Here is a 14,167-nt window from a genome sequence, read left to right on the forward strand (position 1 = left end):
TTACGATGGTACACTGATCGGTTAGTAGACACATGCATATGCAGTTTAATGGATCCCAATGCCATGTGATACGCTATTGCCAGGTGACAAAATGATGTCCTGCCTATAAACGACGAGAATTACGGGAACGGACGCCTAAAAAAATAAAATCCGAACCTAATAAGATTGTGAGTGGGGGTTTGGTGTCACAGCACTCAACTCATTGAGCTACGATTGCTGGTATGGTGGTCTGGGGTGATACACGTTCCTCTGCACTTTCCGATGCGCTGCGTAATATGGCAGTGTTTCCAAAGCGCACGTGATCTGTTTATGCTAGATAAACTTCTGTCTTGAATCTAGATGAGGAATAGCGTGCTGACCTTCAAGTGCAGCATTTTTTTTTTCTTCACCCTGTACATTAATTACTGTGGCTGAAGATTCTTCTGGATTTTTGGCACAAGATCAGGGACTATAGCCTATAAATTCCAAGAGGCAGGTGTGCCAATACGTAGTGGCTAAGAGCGCTCACTGCGCTGGGGAAGTAGGGTTAACTCGTAAACAAGCGCGGATATGTCTAGATGTTTTCGTTTAAACGTCTTTTAAGCTACCAGATAAGTCGGCAAGCTAGTTCCCTTCTTTCACACCCATCACTCTGCCCAGGACATATTCGTCTCTTTTTGTGCTATGACAGGAGTGTTTCTCATTCTGCTTCCCAACTTTTACTCTACCATAATTTTGACGTTAGACCGCCATAGTTTGACAACCGACGCAGATTATTGTTAACTCAGGCGACGACTGATCCGGGATAGCGCTTTTTTTTTGTCATTCGAACCGTGTTGCTCATACCGTGGCAACGGATATAGCTTTCACATACCAACCGCGAGACCATTAATAGCGTGTATTTGTTTGCCTTCTTACAAAATTTAAACCGATTTGCACAAGTTTGAAATAGAGAAGTGGCGTATTTTGATATTCATGACGTGGTCTACATATTACTTAAGTAATGACAAATGAAAGTTGTGGCTTGAACCATTTTAACCCTTATCCGTGAAGATATTACATGACCGAAACAGGTAGATATTTGGGTTTAAAGTAAAAGCAGCTGATGGTCAAACATGTATTTTATACAGTTAAAAGACTCACAAAAACCTGCTTTCCGCACGTAGAATGCGAATTAAGCTAGATCTTTAAAGCAAGTTTTCAACTGTATCATAAGAATGAGTTTTTGATTTATTCGATTCAACTTAAACCATTTCGGCGCATTCTAGTCACGTAAGGACGAATTTTAAATGGCGCTTTTAGCTCGACTTTAAGCCGTCTTATCTCGACAACGGATGAAGATTATCGGATAAAAAAATGTTGTTTAGAATTCATCCATTTATCTGCCTTCGTGCAACGTTCGAACAGATTCGAACAAGTTTCAAATTATAGAAGCGGCGCACTGCAAAATCTGCACATAAAAACGTGTTTTTTGCACGTATTTGCACTTAAAATCCAAACGGCGCACATACAAATGCCGCCATTAGCTGAGCGTTAATTTCAACCAGATTAAAAGCTTTTACAAAAAGAATTACTCGATTAGCACGATTTGCCTGGCGCTACCTCCGGTTCGTAGTCCACACCTTGCTTAACGTACTGTAACATAACTGTAGTAAGACAGTGGCTATGCAAGTGGCCGCCGGTCCGGGTTAAACCAAAAACTTTGTACCCGATAATCCTAACTGAAATACAAGACGAGCACCAAGACCCTCGCAAACAGCGATTTCCATATTAGAAAAATCTGGTGCCTCAGAAGTTACTGCAGTAATTATTTTTCGGTACCAAGCATTTTAAAATTGACTTAATCCCTCATGGTCAAGCTGCCTGCGATAGATTTAATGACGCATTGCTGCTGAGAGAGCTTTGCAAAACCTATGTAAGAACTTAGTTCTGACGGGGAAATAAGGGTCTAACGAGTAGCCTGCCGTAGGCGAGTCGTGGACACAGTTCAGAAGGAGAAGCCATTTGGGGGAAGCCCCACTCGTGTCGGCTGTGTCCCACCAGAAGACACGGCGGGCGCGTCGCTACCGCCTTTAACTCCAGAGCATCTAACACTGCAAAACGCCATCTATTATCCCCAGTCTGGGTCCCGAACAAAAAAGACATAATTCATTATTATTGTGGAGTATACACGAAGATAACAGACAAACAGCAACGTGTTAAACAGACCGGTTCAGAAAAGTGTTATAAAAAGGAAGGTCGAGTTAATTCATAGCAAGGCATTTTGTTAAAATTTGTAAAACAATTTATAGGTATGTGACCTTAAGCTTTCCTAGCGAATCAACTGCTGCTTCCGCGTATGGTGGGCGGCAGGAGCGTGAGGGGGGGGGGGGAGGGTGGGGGGGGGGGGGGGACGGAATGCTGGGCGTTAACTCTGGTCCCTCGGTGGTTGTAGTGACTTCAGTTCGCTGAGCGCTGGGTTCCTCGCTTTACTGGGAGTGGAGGAACTGTCTTTATTGGCCAGGCCGCCGGCCTCTCGTATTTGAACAGCCTGTTTTAGAACACCATCCCAAAACGATGAAACTGTGTCAGCATTTCAGTTTGCTCATACGTCGTAGTTCCCTGCAGTTACACAATGCTCCGCAAGCGCCGGTTTTGCTGGTCGCCTCTGTCCCCTGCTCCTGGCACCCTCCTTCGACTGCGAAGGGGTACTAAGTTTATTATATTTATATTCAATTTTATTTATTTAAGAAATTTGTTTAAGAAAATTCTCTGCTTCTCATTTATTTTTTATATTTTTAGTTATGATTTGCAGTGGTTTTGTTTAGGTTTTAGCTTCAGTCTTTTAAACGCTAAAAAATATAACTCTTTGGTTTTTAATACCACAGGAGAGCTAGATATATGTCCCGCAGCGTCGATCTCGCTTATACTCCTCGTCGGAGCTGCTCCACCTGAAATCTCTAAAATGTTTATTTCGCTACGAAGACCGTTCGTCACAACTAGGTGCTATGTTGTATGATGCGTATGGATTGATGTGTCCAACTTTTTTATCAACGAAAAGTTTATTGCTTCTGAGATAGTCTCCCGTCCGCAGCTCGTGGTCGTGCGGTAGCGTTCTCGGGTTCCCGGGTTCGATTCCCGGCGGGGTCAGGGATTTTCTCTGCCTCGTGATGACTGGGTGTTGTGTGATGTCCTTAGGTTAGTTAGGTATAAGTAGTTCTAAGTTCTAGGGGACTGATGACCATAGATGATAAGTTCCATAGTGCTCAGAGCCATTTGAACCATTTTTTTGATAGTCTCCCGAAGAATATTGACCGTGAAAAAATGCAGGCTCCTATCATCATTCCACACTGCACCTCCGATCGATCTACGTCACGTGATATCTGAAGAATGTTCGTCAAATCTTTCATAAATTGATAAATACACACATTGAATTTGTGTTATTTTCTTGAATTTGTTTATTGTGCCATCAACTAACTAAACATTCACAATGGAGCTTAATAGCGTCGCACAACAATACCAAAATCCCTCCAACACAAAACATGTCCGATCTCTGAATCGTTTCACACAAAGTCCTCCAGTATGCTGTACACCTTTGCTTACTTATTCCAGAGAGATGCGTCCGTAGCACGGATCGACCAATTCTCGCAGGCAGTTTATACTGCTCTTGGGATTAATAGTCGCCGCACACAACTCATGCCACGGGACTATTAAGTCCCACCGCCACACCTTCACCTGCCCATGTTAGGCAAAATTTTTCTGCCTGACACATGTAGTACTATCACCGTCAGAGGGTGGTACGGGACTACCGCCACACCTCCAAAGTGAATTGCAGTGACACAGTCACTGCCCTGTGGAAATTTACTGCCTCACCAACACAGTTAGACCGCAATAGACCGGTGATGCTGTATTGTAACATATCACCCCGGACTACAAGTCCATTTTAAAAAAACTCATGCTTCTGCGGTATTATTGATCCATTGCAACACACCTCGTTGTCGTGAGATTGTGTTCTAACGTAGGCGCTGAAACACGTGTGGCCATCAGTCTGATGAACGGAGGCAACGCTTTACTCTCAGTAAATAGTGTGAGTCAAGGCCCACCCACGCAAAGTCGAGACGTCGGCCAAGAGATACTCAAGCGCCCAACGAGGCCGGCACAAGTACCGGGGAACCGATGTTCCCGCCCGCCATTCGGACATAGGACTGCTGATATTTTTAAAAATATCGAGAATCTGACATGGATATAAAAAGTCATTATCGGCACTCGAAGAAAGGTACCGATGTATCACGGGAAAAATATCGACGTACCTGCCTACAAAAGTATCGGCTGCACATAGCAAATAGACCGCCGGTTGTAGGACTGTGTATTTAAGTACTGATTTATTAATAGATGTTCTGTTCATCAAGAAGCTAACAGCCTGCTTATCCCCCTTAGAGCAAGAAGTGAAAGGCAAACGATGCTCGTTCACGCTTGGCTATAACCAGTTTGCTAACAATGGTAACTGCATGTAAGTGACACAGTAATGGGTTTCCGAGGGATCTGTCGTTCGGTTTCGTCACACATCTGATTTGTGGAGAACACTTCATGAAGACTTCGCTGTTTTCTCATTTCTGGCTACGCCAGTAATTGCAGTGCCAAAATTGTGTGCTGAAGCTAAACGTTGCAGTTTCTGCTGGTAGCGCCAAGCGCCAATTACATCAGCATTTCCCCTCACGCGTCTCCGCCCACTGTAAAGACCGACTTTGTCATTTAGATTTTTGTTCATCATTTTCAGCAACTGATATTTTATTCACACAGTCAAAGGGGAACATTGGACGTGATGAAAGCTCAAAAACAAGTAAGACTCCTTCACACAGTGAACGTAAATTTATGTTCTGCTACAATTACAAACGAACAGCTTCAAATATGTACCGAAAATTTTGAAAGAAATAAAAATATCGGCACTCGATATTGCCATTTTTATATCATATATCTCCGTTTTTTGAAAAAATATCGGTATATCGATGCATCCATCTTTTATCAACAGTCCTATTCACAGATCGCGTTCCACCACCACTCCCCCAGGCGGGTGGGTTGTGGGCAGAGATAAGGGGAATGAAAAAAGCGCGGTGAAGCAGAGACGCCCTTTCTACAAGTATTACCTGAAGATGACGGCAAGATACGCCGTCTAAACGTCGTGTTTCGTAAACAAGTTCACCTAGATGAAAAATCCTAGAGCAAAACAAAAACTTTTACAAATTTTTGCAGAATGAATGTTTCAGCCTACAACGGCATATGCGCTGTTTCGAAACCGTGGCTACTTAAAACTTTGTGCCGGACTAGAATCCGAACCGGGAACCTTGCCTCTCACACGCAGTGCTGTAACCAGCTGAGATATCAAGGCGTGAATCACGTCGCTGGGAAGCAAAAGACGATTCTTTAAACGATCCACTGGACTGTTACTGGATCATTTCTCCGCAATATCCTTCCTTCTAGGAGTGCTAGGCAAGGAAAACATTAACGAGAGCCTCTGTAAGCCTTTGTAGGCAGGGGACGGGTACTGCCAGAAATTACGCCACGACGGCAGTCTTGTAAACAAAATTTTCTTTTTGTATTTTTCTAGCATCTACTCCCACAACTGAAGTCATAATCGCTTCCCACTTCTTAGAATGTCGTCATAAGCTGATCTCATTGAAATAGGAATAGTTAAGTAGCAACACGCTAAACTAAAAATTTAAACCGCTTTAGTGTTATAACGTAACAGACTGAGACTCAAATAACGAAACACACGATTCATCTCATTATCACGATGCACAACAGGGACCACAGAGGGATCATCCAGAACCGCAGCGGACCGAAAACGGACTGGCGACGCTCTAGAAGATCGCAGTGAGTGGGAGAGGACCCCAGGGAGAACGCCTGGCAAGCAAGACAGAGCTCCAAACGCACCAGGCTGAAGATGGAAAACCCAAGAGCGGATCTGGTAGACGCGGACTGCAGAGGGAACGCCCAGAACCGCAGAGGACGGAAAACGGAACGGCAGCGCTCCAGCAGGTCGCAGCGAGCGGGCGCAGACTGCAGAGGGGAGGACCAGTCTCAGGTCGCACCTGATGGTTACGAGCTACGTTACCGAAATATCGTGCAAGAACGACGCTGATATGCGGCAGACCCGGGGACTCCACTGCGGGCCGAACCGCACAATAACCCTGGGTTCGGTGCGGGGCAGGGTTGAGGTGGGTGGACTGCTGTGGCCTCTTGTTGGGTTGTGAACCACTGAGGGCTACGGCGGGGCGATGCCTCTCCGTCGTTTCAGGGTCCCCGGTACAATACACAACGCTGCTGAAAGGAAATGGGTAAATATAATGTTGAATGGCGAAGTATTAGAAATTTTTCGAAGTTTTAAATACGTCGGAAGCAGGACAGAAACCGGTTGGAAGTGCAATTAGAAATTTAAAGGAGAAAAGCCAGCCGGCCGGGGGGGGGGGGAGGGGCCGCGAGCGGTTCTAGGTGCTACAGTCTAGAACCGTGCGACCGCTATGGTCGCAGGTTCGAATCCTGCCTCGGGCATGGATGTGTGTGATGTCCTTAGGTTAGTTAGGTTCAAGTAGTTCTAAGTTCTAGGGGACTGATGACCTCAGATCTTAAGTCCCATAGTTCTCAGAGCGATTTGAACCATTTCTGAGAAAAGCCATGGCGAAAGCGGCATTTTATGAGAGAACGAGAATTTTCTGCAGCAATATGGAAAAGATTTGATGAAAATACTAATAAGATGTTTTGTGTGAAGTGTCCTCCTGTATGGTGCTGAAACGAAGACACTGAAGAAGAAAGAAAAGAGCAAGGCTGGGTGGTTCCGAGATGTGCACATGGCGGAGGATGGAATAAGTTAGAGACACAGAGTGGAAACGAAGAGGCACGGGAGAACAAAAACAATTACCGGATGTAAAAAAAAAGAAAAAAAAGGAACTGGATTGGACATATATTAAGAAAGAACGAGGGGCTTATAAAAACAGTCTATCTGTAGAATGAAAGAAGTGAGGGAGCATTCCTGAGTGATGTGGTGGAGGAAGGATCCCAGATGATGGGATGGACGATGGCACATCCAGCAACATCAAGACAAAAGCAATGGATCACAGGAAATGAAGACGGAGAGGACCTGCTAATATCGCAGGAAAGATGATGATGATGATGATGATGATGATGATGATGATGATGATGATGATGATGATAAGCAAAGGGCGAGTAACTCTTAAATAACAAATATGGATTAAAATTATTCACAATCTAAAACTGGTTGTCAAAATACACCTTTGTCAGATCCAAAATTCGTAAAAATTACGTACCGACTGATCGAGGGGCGGAAGTGTACATTGGACAGCCAGACTTGAAGCGACTGTTTAGTGAGGCTACTGCAAATCATGTACGAACTGGCATAAAAGGAACTCCCACTAGAGAACGATCAGTCAGGTGTCGTAATTACTATATTGTAATAATGTCAGTAATAATTTTCATAATGGTGGGGATAATCAGTGTTGGTGATGAAGGACGTCAGTGGTGTTGCCACGTCATTTCACGTCACGTCGCGACACACTGGAGCGCCGAAAGCTGTTCCAGCGCGCATCGGATTTCCATTTAAACGCGGCCGGCGCCAGAGGCGGCTGGAATTGGACCGCGCATCGCGCCGATCACGCTGCCATTTTGTTTTTTTAATTTATTTTCATTTTTACGCGGCCGTTCCATTAGAGCGCGATCACAACTCATCCGCCACTTAAACGAGCGACGCGCCCCAGCCATGGCGGCGAGTGCTACGGAAAATTACTCAGACACCCACTCACTCGTAAATCTCTCGCCTTGTCCACGAGATATTTCGACTAGTCATCGCTTTTAAGCCACCACACTGAACGTACACGTCTGTACGCCGTATTTGTAAGCGAGAGCCTTTCTAGATGAAGTGTACTTTCTTAGTACTTCCGCAGTGGATCTTAATCCAGAAATGTCTCTAACAAACACAAGTCGTTTCAAATATCTCAGAATGAATCGTCATCGTCGTCACCCATCATCGCCTTAGGCAAGCACAAGCATTAGCCCAATTGAGCTCGCCCCACCCTCCCCCCCCCCCCCACCCCCCTCCGCCAAAAATAATATGCAGCCTCAGTTGGCCTGATGTTTACTCATGCCTAAGTTATATTGGAATATATGCTGTTACAATTACGTTGAGTCTACGTGACTATCTACAAGGAACTGATTACAGCTACACTGTTATCTGAAACCTAGATATGCAATAACACAAGACTGATGATACTACGACCAATGCTGACCATCTTTCCACTCTCCAACACATTTAGAATCATAACTTCGCACAACTCATTCACTCGTTTTCGACATTATACGCCAAAGCACGGTACAAATACTGGACTATGTTACAAAGAATTCTATGAATCGTGCAACAACTTCTAAAAACACACACACACACACACACACACACACACACACACACACACACACACACACACTGTGAAACTCAGCAACTTGTTAGATCACCAACACCACACATCACAAACTGTTGTCATAGCTGTCCGCAAAGAGATGCTGTGAACTTCAACATCGCTGGTCCACTAGCGAGACTGTCGAACCCAGGCGGAACGCACGCAGTTAAAAATTGGCCAAAGTGGAGACAACAGAGGCCGATCGCTACAACAAATGAATTTGGACATTTATCCACTATCGAGGCTGTTTGCACTAAAGTATGAATGCCTGCAACCAGAAAGTTGTTACAGTCGTTCAACTTTTATTGGACATAAAACAATGTTAGCACTCTTACCGAAAGGCAAGGCTAAGTTAAAAAAGGGTGAAAAATTGTTTGACACAGATCATGACACAACCCCTCAAATATGTTCACACGACCCCCACTTTGACACCTGTTGTAGATTGTACAAGGTGTCCGTAATTGAAGTTCCAAGTTCAAAACGCTGCAGAAGGAAAACCACGGTCCAGAATGATGTCAAATTTGAAGAGAGCATTATTAACACAGGTGAAACGTCTTGCAACACAGATTTAACGAACATTGTAGCAATAGACGGCGCTATAAGCGTCTTAACGTAAATGAGATCGGCTGCAAATTACAGATGAGTAGCAAACTAACCGCTATCGTTCGATTTCCGCATTACTCCATCCGTATTGTTGAGTGTCCATGACTACGCAAGTTCTGCAGTCAACAGACGTGGCACTGTTAATTAGGTAAGCCGATTCACCACGGCAAGGTCGTACCACATCGGATGGGAACAACCGGTTCTTAATTGTCCTGAGACCAAAAGCTGCATAAAAAGCTAAATGACACCCGTTCAGTTTGCTGTCCACCGCTTTGTGTCACAGGTTGAAATTGCGAAACAGCGTGTTTCACAACAGGTTGGAGTTTCTCGTGGGTCAGACTCACGATGCATGTCTTGAGTTCAGCCACGGTCGTAATTGCAGCACTAAACACAATATCTTTCAGATAACCCCAGAGCCTGAGGGCCAAGCAGTAGGGAAATGACAGCTGACAATTTTATCATTTCCGTTTCACTGGCAGTGCAAAGTGCAAAGGAGCGGCATCTCGCAAAAAAAATTATCTTACCCACACGTATATTTTGTTGAAGCGTTGGAATGACGTTCGTGCACAATAGACTCTCATAGTGTTTACTAGTTACAGCACATGTAACGGAACCCGCTGGACGCATCTCCTCGAAGAAAAAAGTCTATAATAAACGATGCGAAAAGGTAACAGGACCGTAGGACCCATCTTCTCGAAAAGAAAAACGGCCCAACGGTAAACGATGCCGGCAACCCGCACCACACAATCACCTTTGCAGAATGAAGTAGTACCTGGTGATGTGCGTACGGAATTTCCGTTGCCCATATCTTGCATTTCCTCATATTGACATGTCCTTGGAGATGGAAACGGACTTTGTCTATCCACAGAATGTTCCATAGCTATTCATTGTCCACTTCGACGTGAGCAGGAAATTCCAGTGCGAAAGTTACGCTTGCTGTCAGGTCGGCAGGAAGCAACTCCTGCACATAGATGATTTTGTATGGATAGCAGTGCAGGATGTTTCGTAGGATTTTATGCACCGTTCTCGCACACGTGTCCAACGTTCGGACAATTCCATGCGCACTGCATGTTTGCCCAGCACCGCTCGACCCCTCCTGCAACGATGTAGCTACATCTTCGACAGGCGTCAAATCAACTGCTTTTCTCGCTGTGCTACATTGCATTTCAAAAGAACCTGTCTCTTTGAATTTTTAATCATTTTCTCGAGACTGTTAGCAGACATCCGACCAAAACCTTTTTTCCACACCCTCGAGTGTCCGGAACTTCTGCAAGGCTACTGGCGCGCAGTCACCGTTCTTGTAAAAGAGCTTTACTAGCAGTGCACGCTCCTTCACGGAGACAGTCATTGTTGAGCGTCTCTGTTGATGTGCATATTCTGACGATCACAGCGCCACCTATTGTTCAAATTCCCATTTTTTATGACTTCTCACATAAATAATACCCTGTTCAAATTTGACGACATTCTGAGCAGCGTTTTGAAACTGCAACTGTAACTACGGACAGCCCGTTTGTGTTGAGGTCAGTCTGCAGCATCGGACGGTCTGGTTGCAGGCGTGCTGCGCTGCCTGTGGGACGGCGTGTCGCGGCACTGCGAGGTGCGGGCGGGCAGCCTGGAGGTGCTGGGTTCGGAGCCCGGCTGCTGCCTGCGGCTGCCGCTGTGCCGCCTCCACCTGCGGCCGCACCCCGCCCTGCCCCGTGCCTTCACGCTGGGCACCGACCCCGAGGCTCCCGCGGCCGCCTTCCAGGTGAGTCCAGTCTACACAATCTCCAGGTGTCACCTTCCGTTTTGCATGGCGCCCCACCCCACCCTCGCTTGTGGATGTCACCCTCTGTCCTTTCGAATCTTTGTATGAAACCTGGACCCGCCTTCATAGACGAGGTCGCTAATGCACGCGTGTTCAGTGGCGCTAGACTCGGAGGTAAGCCGGTTCGAATCCTGGTGGTGAATGGAATTTTCACTGCCAGTATTTCTATCGCAAGGGGACGAGATGTAGTGGCGTAAAGTTCGTGAACACAAGTCTTGAATACATTCCAAACCTCTTCACAATGTCACATGAAGAAAGGGAGTGTTGATGATGATCTGTCCGCCGGATTGGGACGTAAAGCTCCATGGGCAATTCGTCATTTCGAAAGGAGCGGGCTACATCGCGGCATTGCATTTGACCCACTCTCCCTTTAATCAACAACACAAACCCAGCACTACCTCTGTGCAAGCACTCGACACAATCACTCACGCAACACAGATACAAACTTGACAGTTATGGTCGGACGAAGGCAACGGCGAACCATCTCCACCAGGACCTTGCCGTGAGCGGCATCTGCCCACCCTAAGCTCATTCCAAGAGTATCTGAATATTGTCTCTACATGACGCCTGTTACCGACACAGAATGACATTCGCATCACCAGTTAAACGTCTGGCCACAAATGTAGGAGGAACATCATGGATCTTCGCATGGGTGTCCAGTGTAACATAATCCAAGACAAAAAGAAAAGAACGAGTCTCCAGAAAGAAAGTATCAGAATGGGACGGAAGTCAATAGATGAGATGTAAGTGTACTGACAACACAGTTACAGTTTCAGAAAAATTGGATGATTTATCCAGGAGAAAGGCTTCATAAACTGAGGAAATCAATAGTGCTTAGGTCCATCGCTGGACCCTGTGCATGCAGTTATTCTGCTTGGCATGGTTTGACATAGTTGTTGGACGTCCTCATGGGGGCATGCCGTGCCAAATTCTGTCCTGATGGAGCTTTAGGTCGTCAAAATCCCGAGCTAGTTGGAGGGCCCTACCCATAATGCTTCAAACGTTCTCAGTGGGGGAGATCTATCGACTCATCGTGTACAGGCAGGCATTATCTTGCTGAAAGCCCAGAATGGCTTGCCATGAAGGGCAACAGAACACGGCGTATAATATCATTAACGTACCGCTGTGCTTACAGGGTGCCGCGTATGACAGTCGTCCTAGTATTCACAGAAATTTCCCCCCACCCCACACCACACCACACCACAGGTTGTCGGGCTGTATGGTGGGTGACAGGTTGGCATCCCACCACTGTCCGTGGCGTCTCCAGACGCGTCATTGCTGGTCAATGGGGCTCGGTTCGAAGCGGGGCCCCATCACTAAAGACCATTCTACTCCAGTCACTGAGATTCCGGGTCTAAGACATGAATGTAAATGGTTCATAAAAAATGCTTGACACACTTTCCTGTATTTATCCCTAAACTAAACAAGGAAAAAGAATCATTTAAGTGTCCAAAAATGCTTAGGAACTGATTTGTAATCAAAAGTAAGTCGTATATCCTCACTTCCTATCACAGTTACTCAAAGTTAAATCGGCTGGTAGAAACTTCTACAATTTGTTCGTAATGTGCTCTTACTATTACATACTGAATAATTTGTGAGAACATGGACTGCCCAATCTTTTAGAAGTCTCGCAATCGGATCCAGTGATGTAATTAGTAAGTTACCTCATTTCCAGCAACTTCCAGTGGTATAGAACCTGGCAGGAGATTTGCAAAAAGGATAAGTTTTCTTACTGCAAATATAGCTACACGCTGGCTATTTATGTATTTGAAGTTCACTTTACCCTTAATGCACAATCAAATTTAGTAAATCTAACCCACTCGCGCCCACGTAGTATCTACGAAGTAAGAGTACAGAACGATTTCTACAGTCTTTAAAACTACCTTTATATGCCAAAATCTTTAATTCGTAAGGATGGATGCCGTTCTTCTTTCTTTGCAAAAGTAGCGTTAAATTGTGGATAGTGCAGGATAACCTACACCAGTACTCAGGAAACCACCTGACAGTGCGTAGCGGAGGGTACTTCTGGTACCTCTAACTGATCCCACCCTTCCATGTTCCTCTCGCGAATGGAGTGTGGAAGGAATGACTATCGTCAAGCCTCTGTATTGGCTCTAATTTCTCGATTTTTCTCATCGTGGTCATTTCGCGAGATGTATGTGGGAAGAAGTAACATGGCGTGTTGTTCGGCTCTTCCAGAAAAGTATTCTCTCGAAATGGTAAACGTCTCCGTGATGCACGACGCCTCTCTTACAACGTCTGCGACTGGAGTTAATTGAGCATCTGTGCAACGCTCTCCCACCGACCAAAAGATCCTATGACGAAACGCGCCCCTCTTCTTTATATCTCTCTATCAGTCCTACCTGGTTATGAATCTAGATTGATGGACAGTACTCAAGACCAAGTGCCTTGTAAGCCACATCCTTCGTGGGTGAGCTAGATTTTCTTAAAATCCTTCCTATGAATCATTGTGACATCCGCTTTTCCTATTATTTGTTTTATGTGGTTATTCCTTTTAAGGAAGCTCTGGATAGTGAATCCTAGATATTTTGCGGTAGATATTGTTTTCAGCTGTTAGTCATAAATAGTGTAGTTGTACCGTACTTATTTTCTTTTTCTGTGAATGCGTTATTATGTTACTGGAGCTATACTTAAGACTGCTACTACTGTTTCCAAATTCTGACTCGTTCTTGACAACAAATTCAACAGGAGAATGAATGTACTACAACCTATGCCTAATTTTTTAAGAAGTTGTCTCGACGAAGTTCGAAGACGAACACAAAATACATATAGCACATTTATGTGCAACTAATACTTTGAGTGGAACTGTCCCAGACAATTATTCTGCATAGAATTATGAACTGAAAGTACGCAAAAGTAGTCAACTTTCAGATGCTTCCATCAATAAACTCAACAATACCTATATAGCAAATGTTGCTGAATTCAAGAATTTGACCACATCTGTAATCAGTAATCCCATTCCCGATTCACAGAGAATCAAAGTCTCACATATAAAATAGCTTCTAACCGCTGATTACTTTACAAATGCGTTTATGTGTTAATTTGACTTTAATCATGTAAAACTATTATTGCTGAAGATTTGAAACACTAAGTTCTTTTTATTAATTTCGAATTATCTACCAGAAGACTGGTGAAAAAAAAAAACAGAAATGGTAAACAAAAAACTTAAAACCCCTTTATATATTCATGAAAGACTTTTTGGCAAATTGTATAGTTTAAAATAGACACAGTCCCCCAGTTCGTACCAACGCTCTTGGAGGGCTTCTGCTGGTTTTAAGGATGAAAACTACAATCACGTAAGGCGAAAGACTAT

General features: G+C 44.7%; 1 protein-coding gene across 1 annotated transcript in view; it reads left to right on the forward strand.

Annotated features, from left to right (window-relative positions):
• The window catches only part of LOC124593947, a 327,642-nt gene that overhangs the window by 144,771 nt on the left and 168,704 nt on the right, over positions 1 to 14,167 (forward strand). The window contains exon 5 of the mRNA XM_047132296.1: positions 10,580 to 10,773. Coding sequence (XP_046988252.1) covers positions 10,580 to 10,773 — 194 coding nt within the window. The remainder of the gene's footprint in view (positions 1 to 10,579; positions 10,774 to 14,167) is intronic.

This window comes from Schistocerca americana, chromosome 2 (assembly GCF_021461395.2).
Source record: "Schistocerca americana isolate TAMUIC-IGC-003095 chromosome 2, iqSchAmer2.1, whole genome shotgun sequence".
NCBI classification, from domain to species: Eukaryota; Metazoa; Arthropoda; class Insecta; order Orthoptera; family Acrididae; genus Schistocerca; species Schistocerca americana.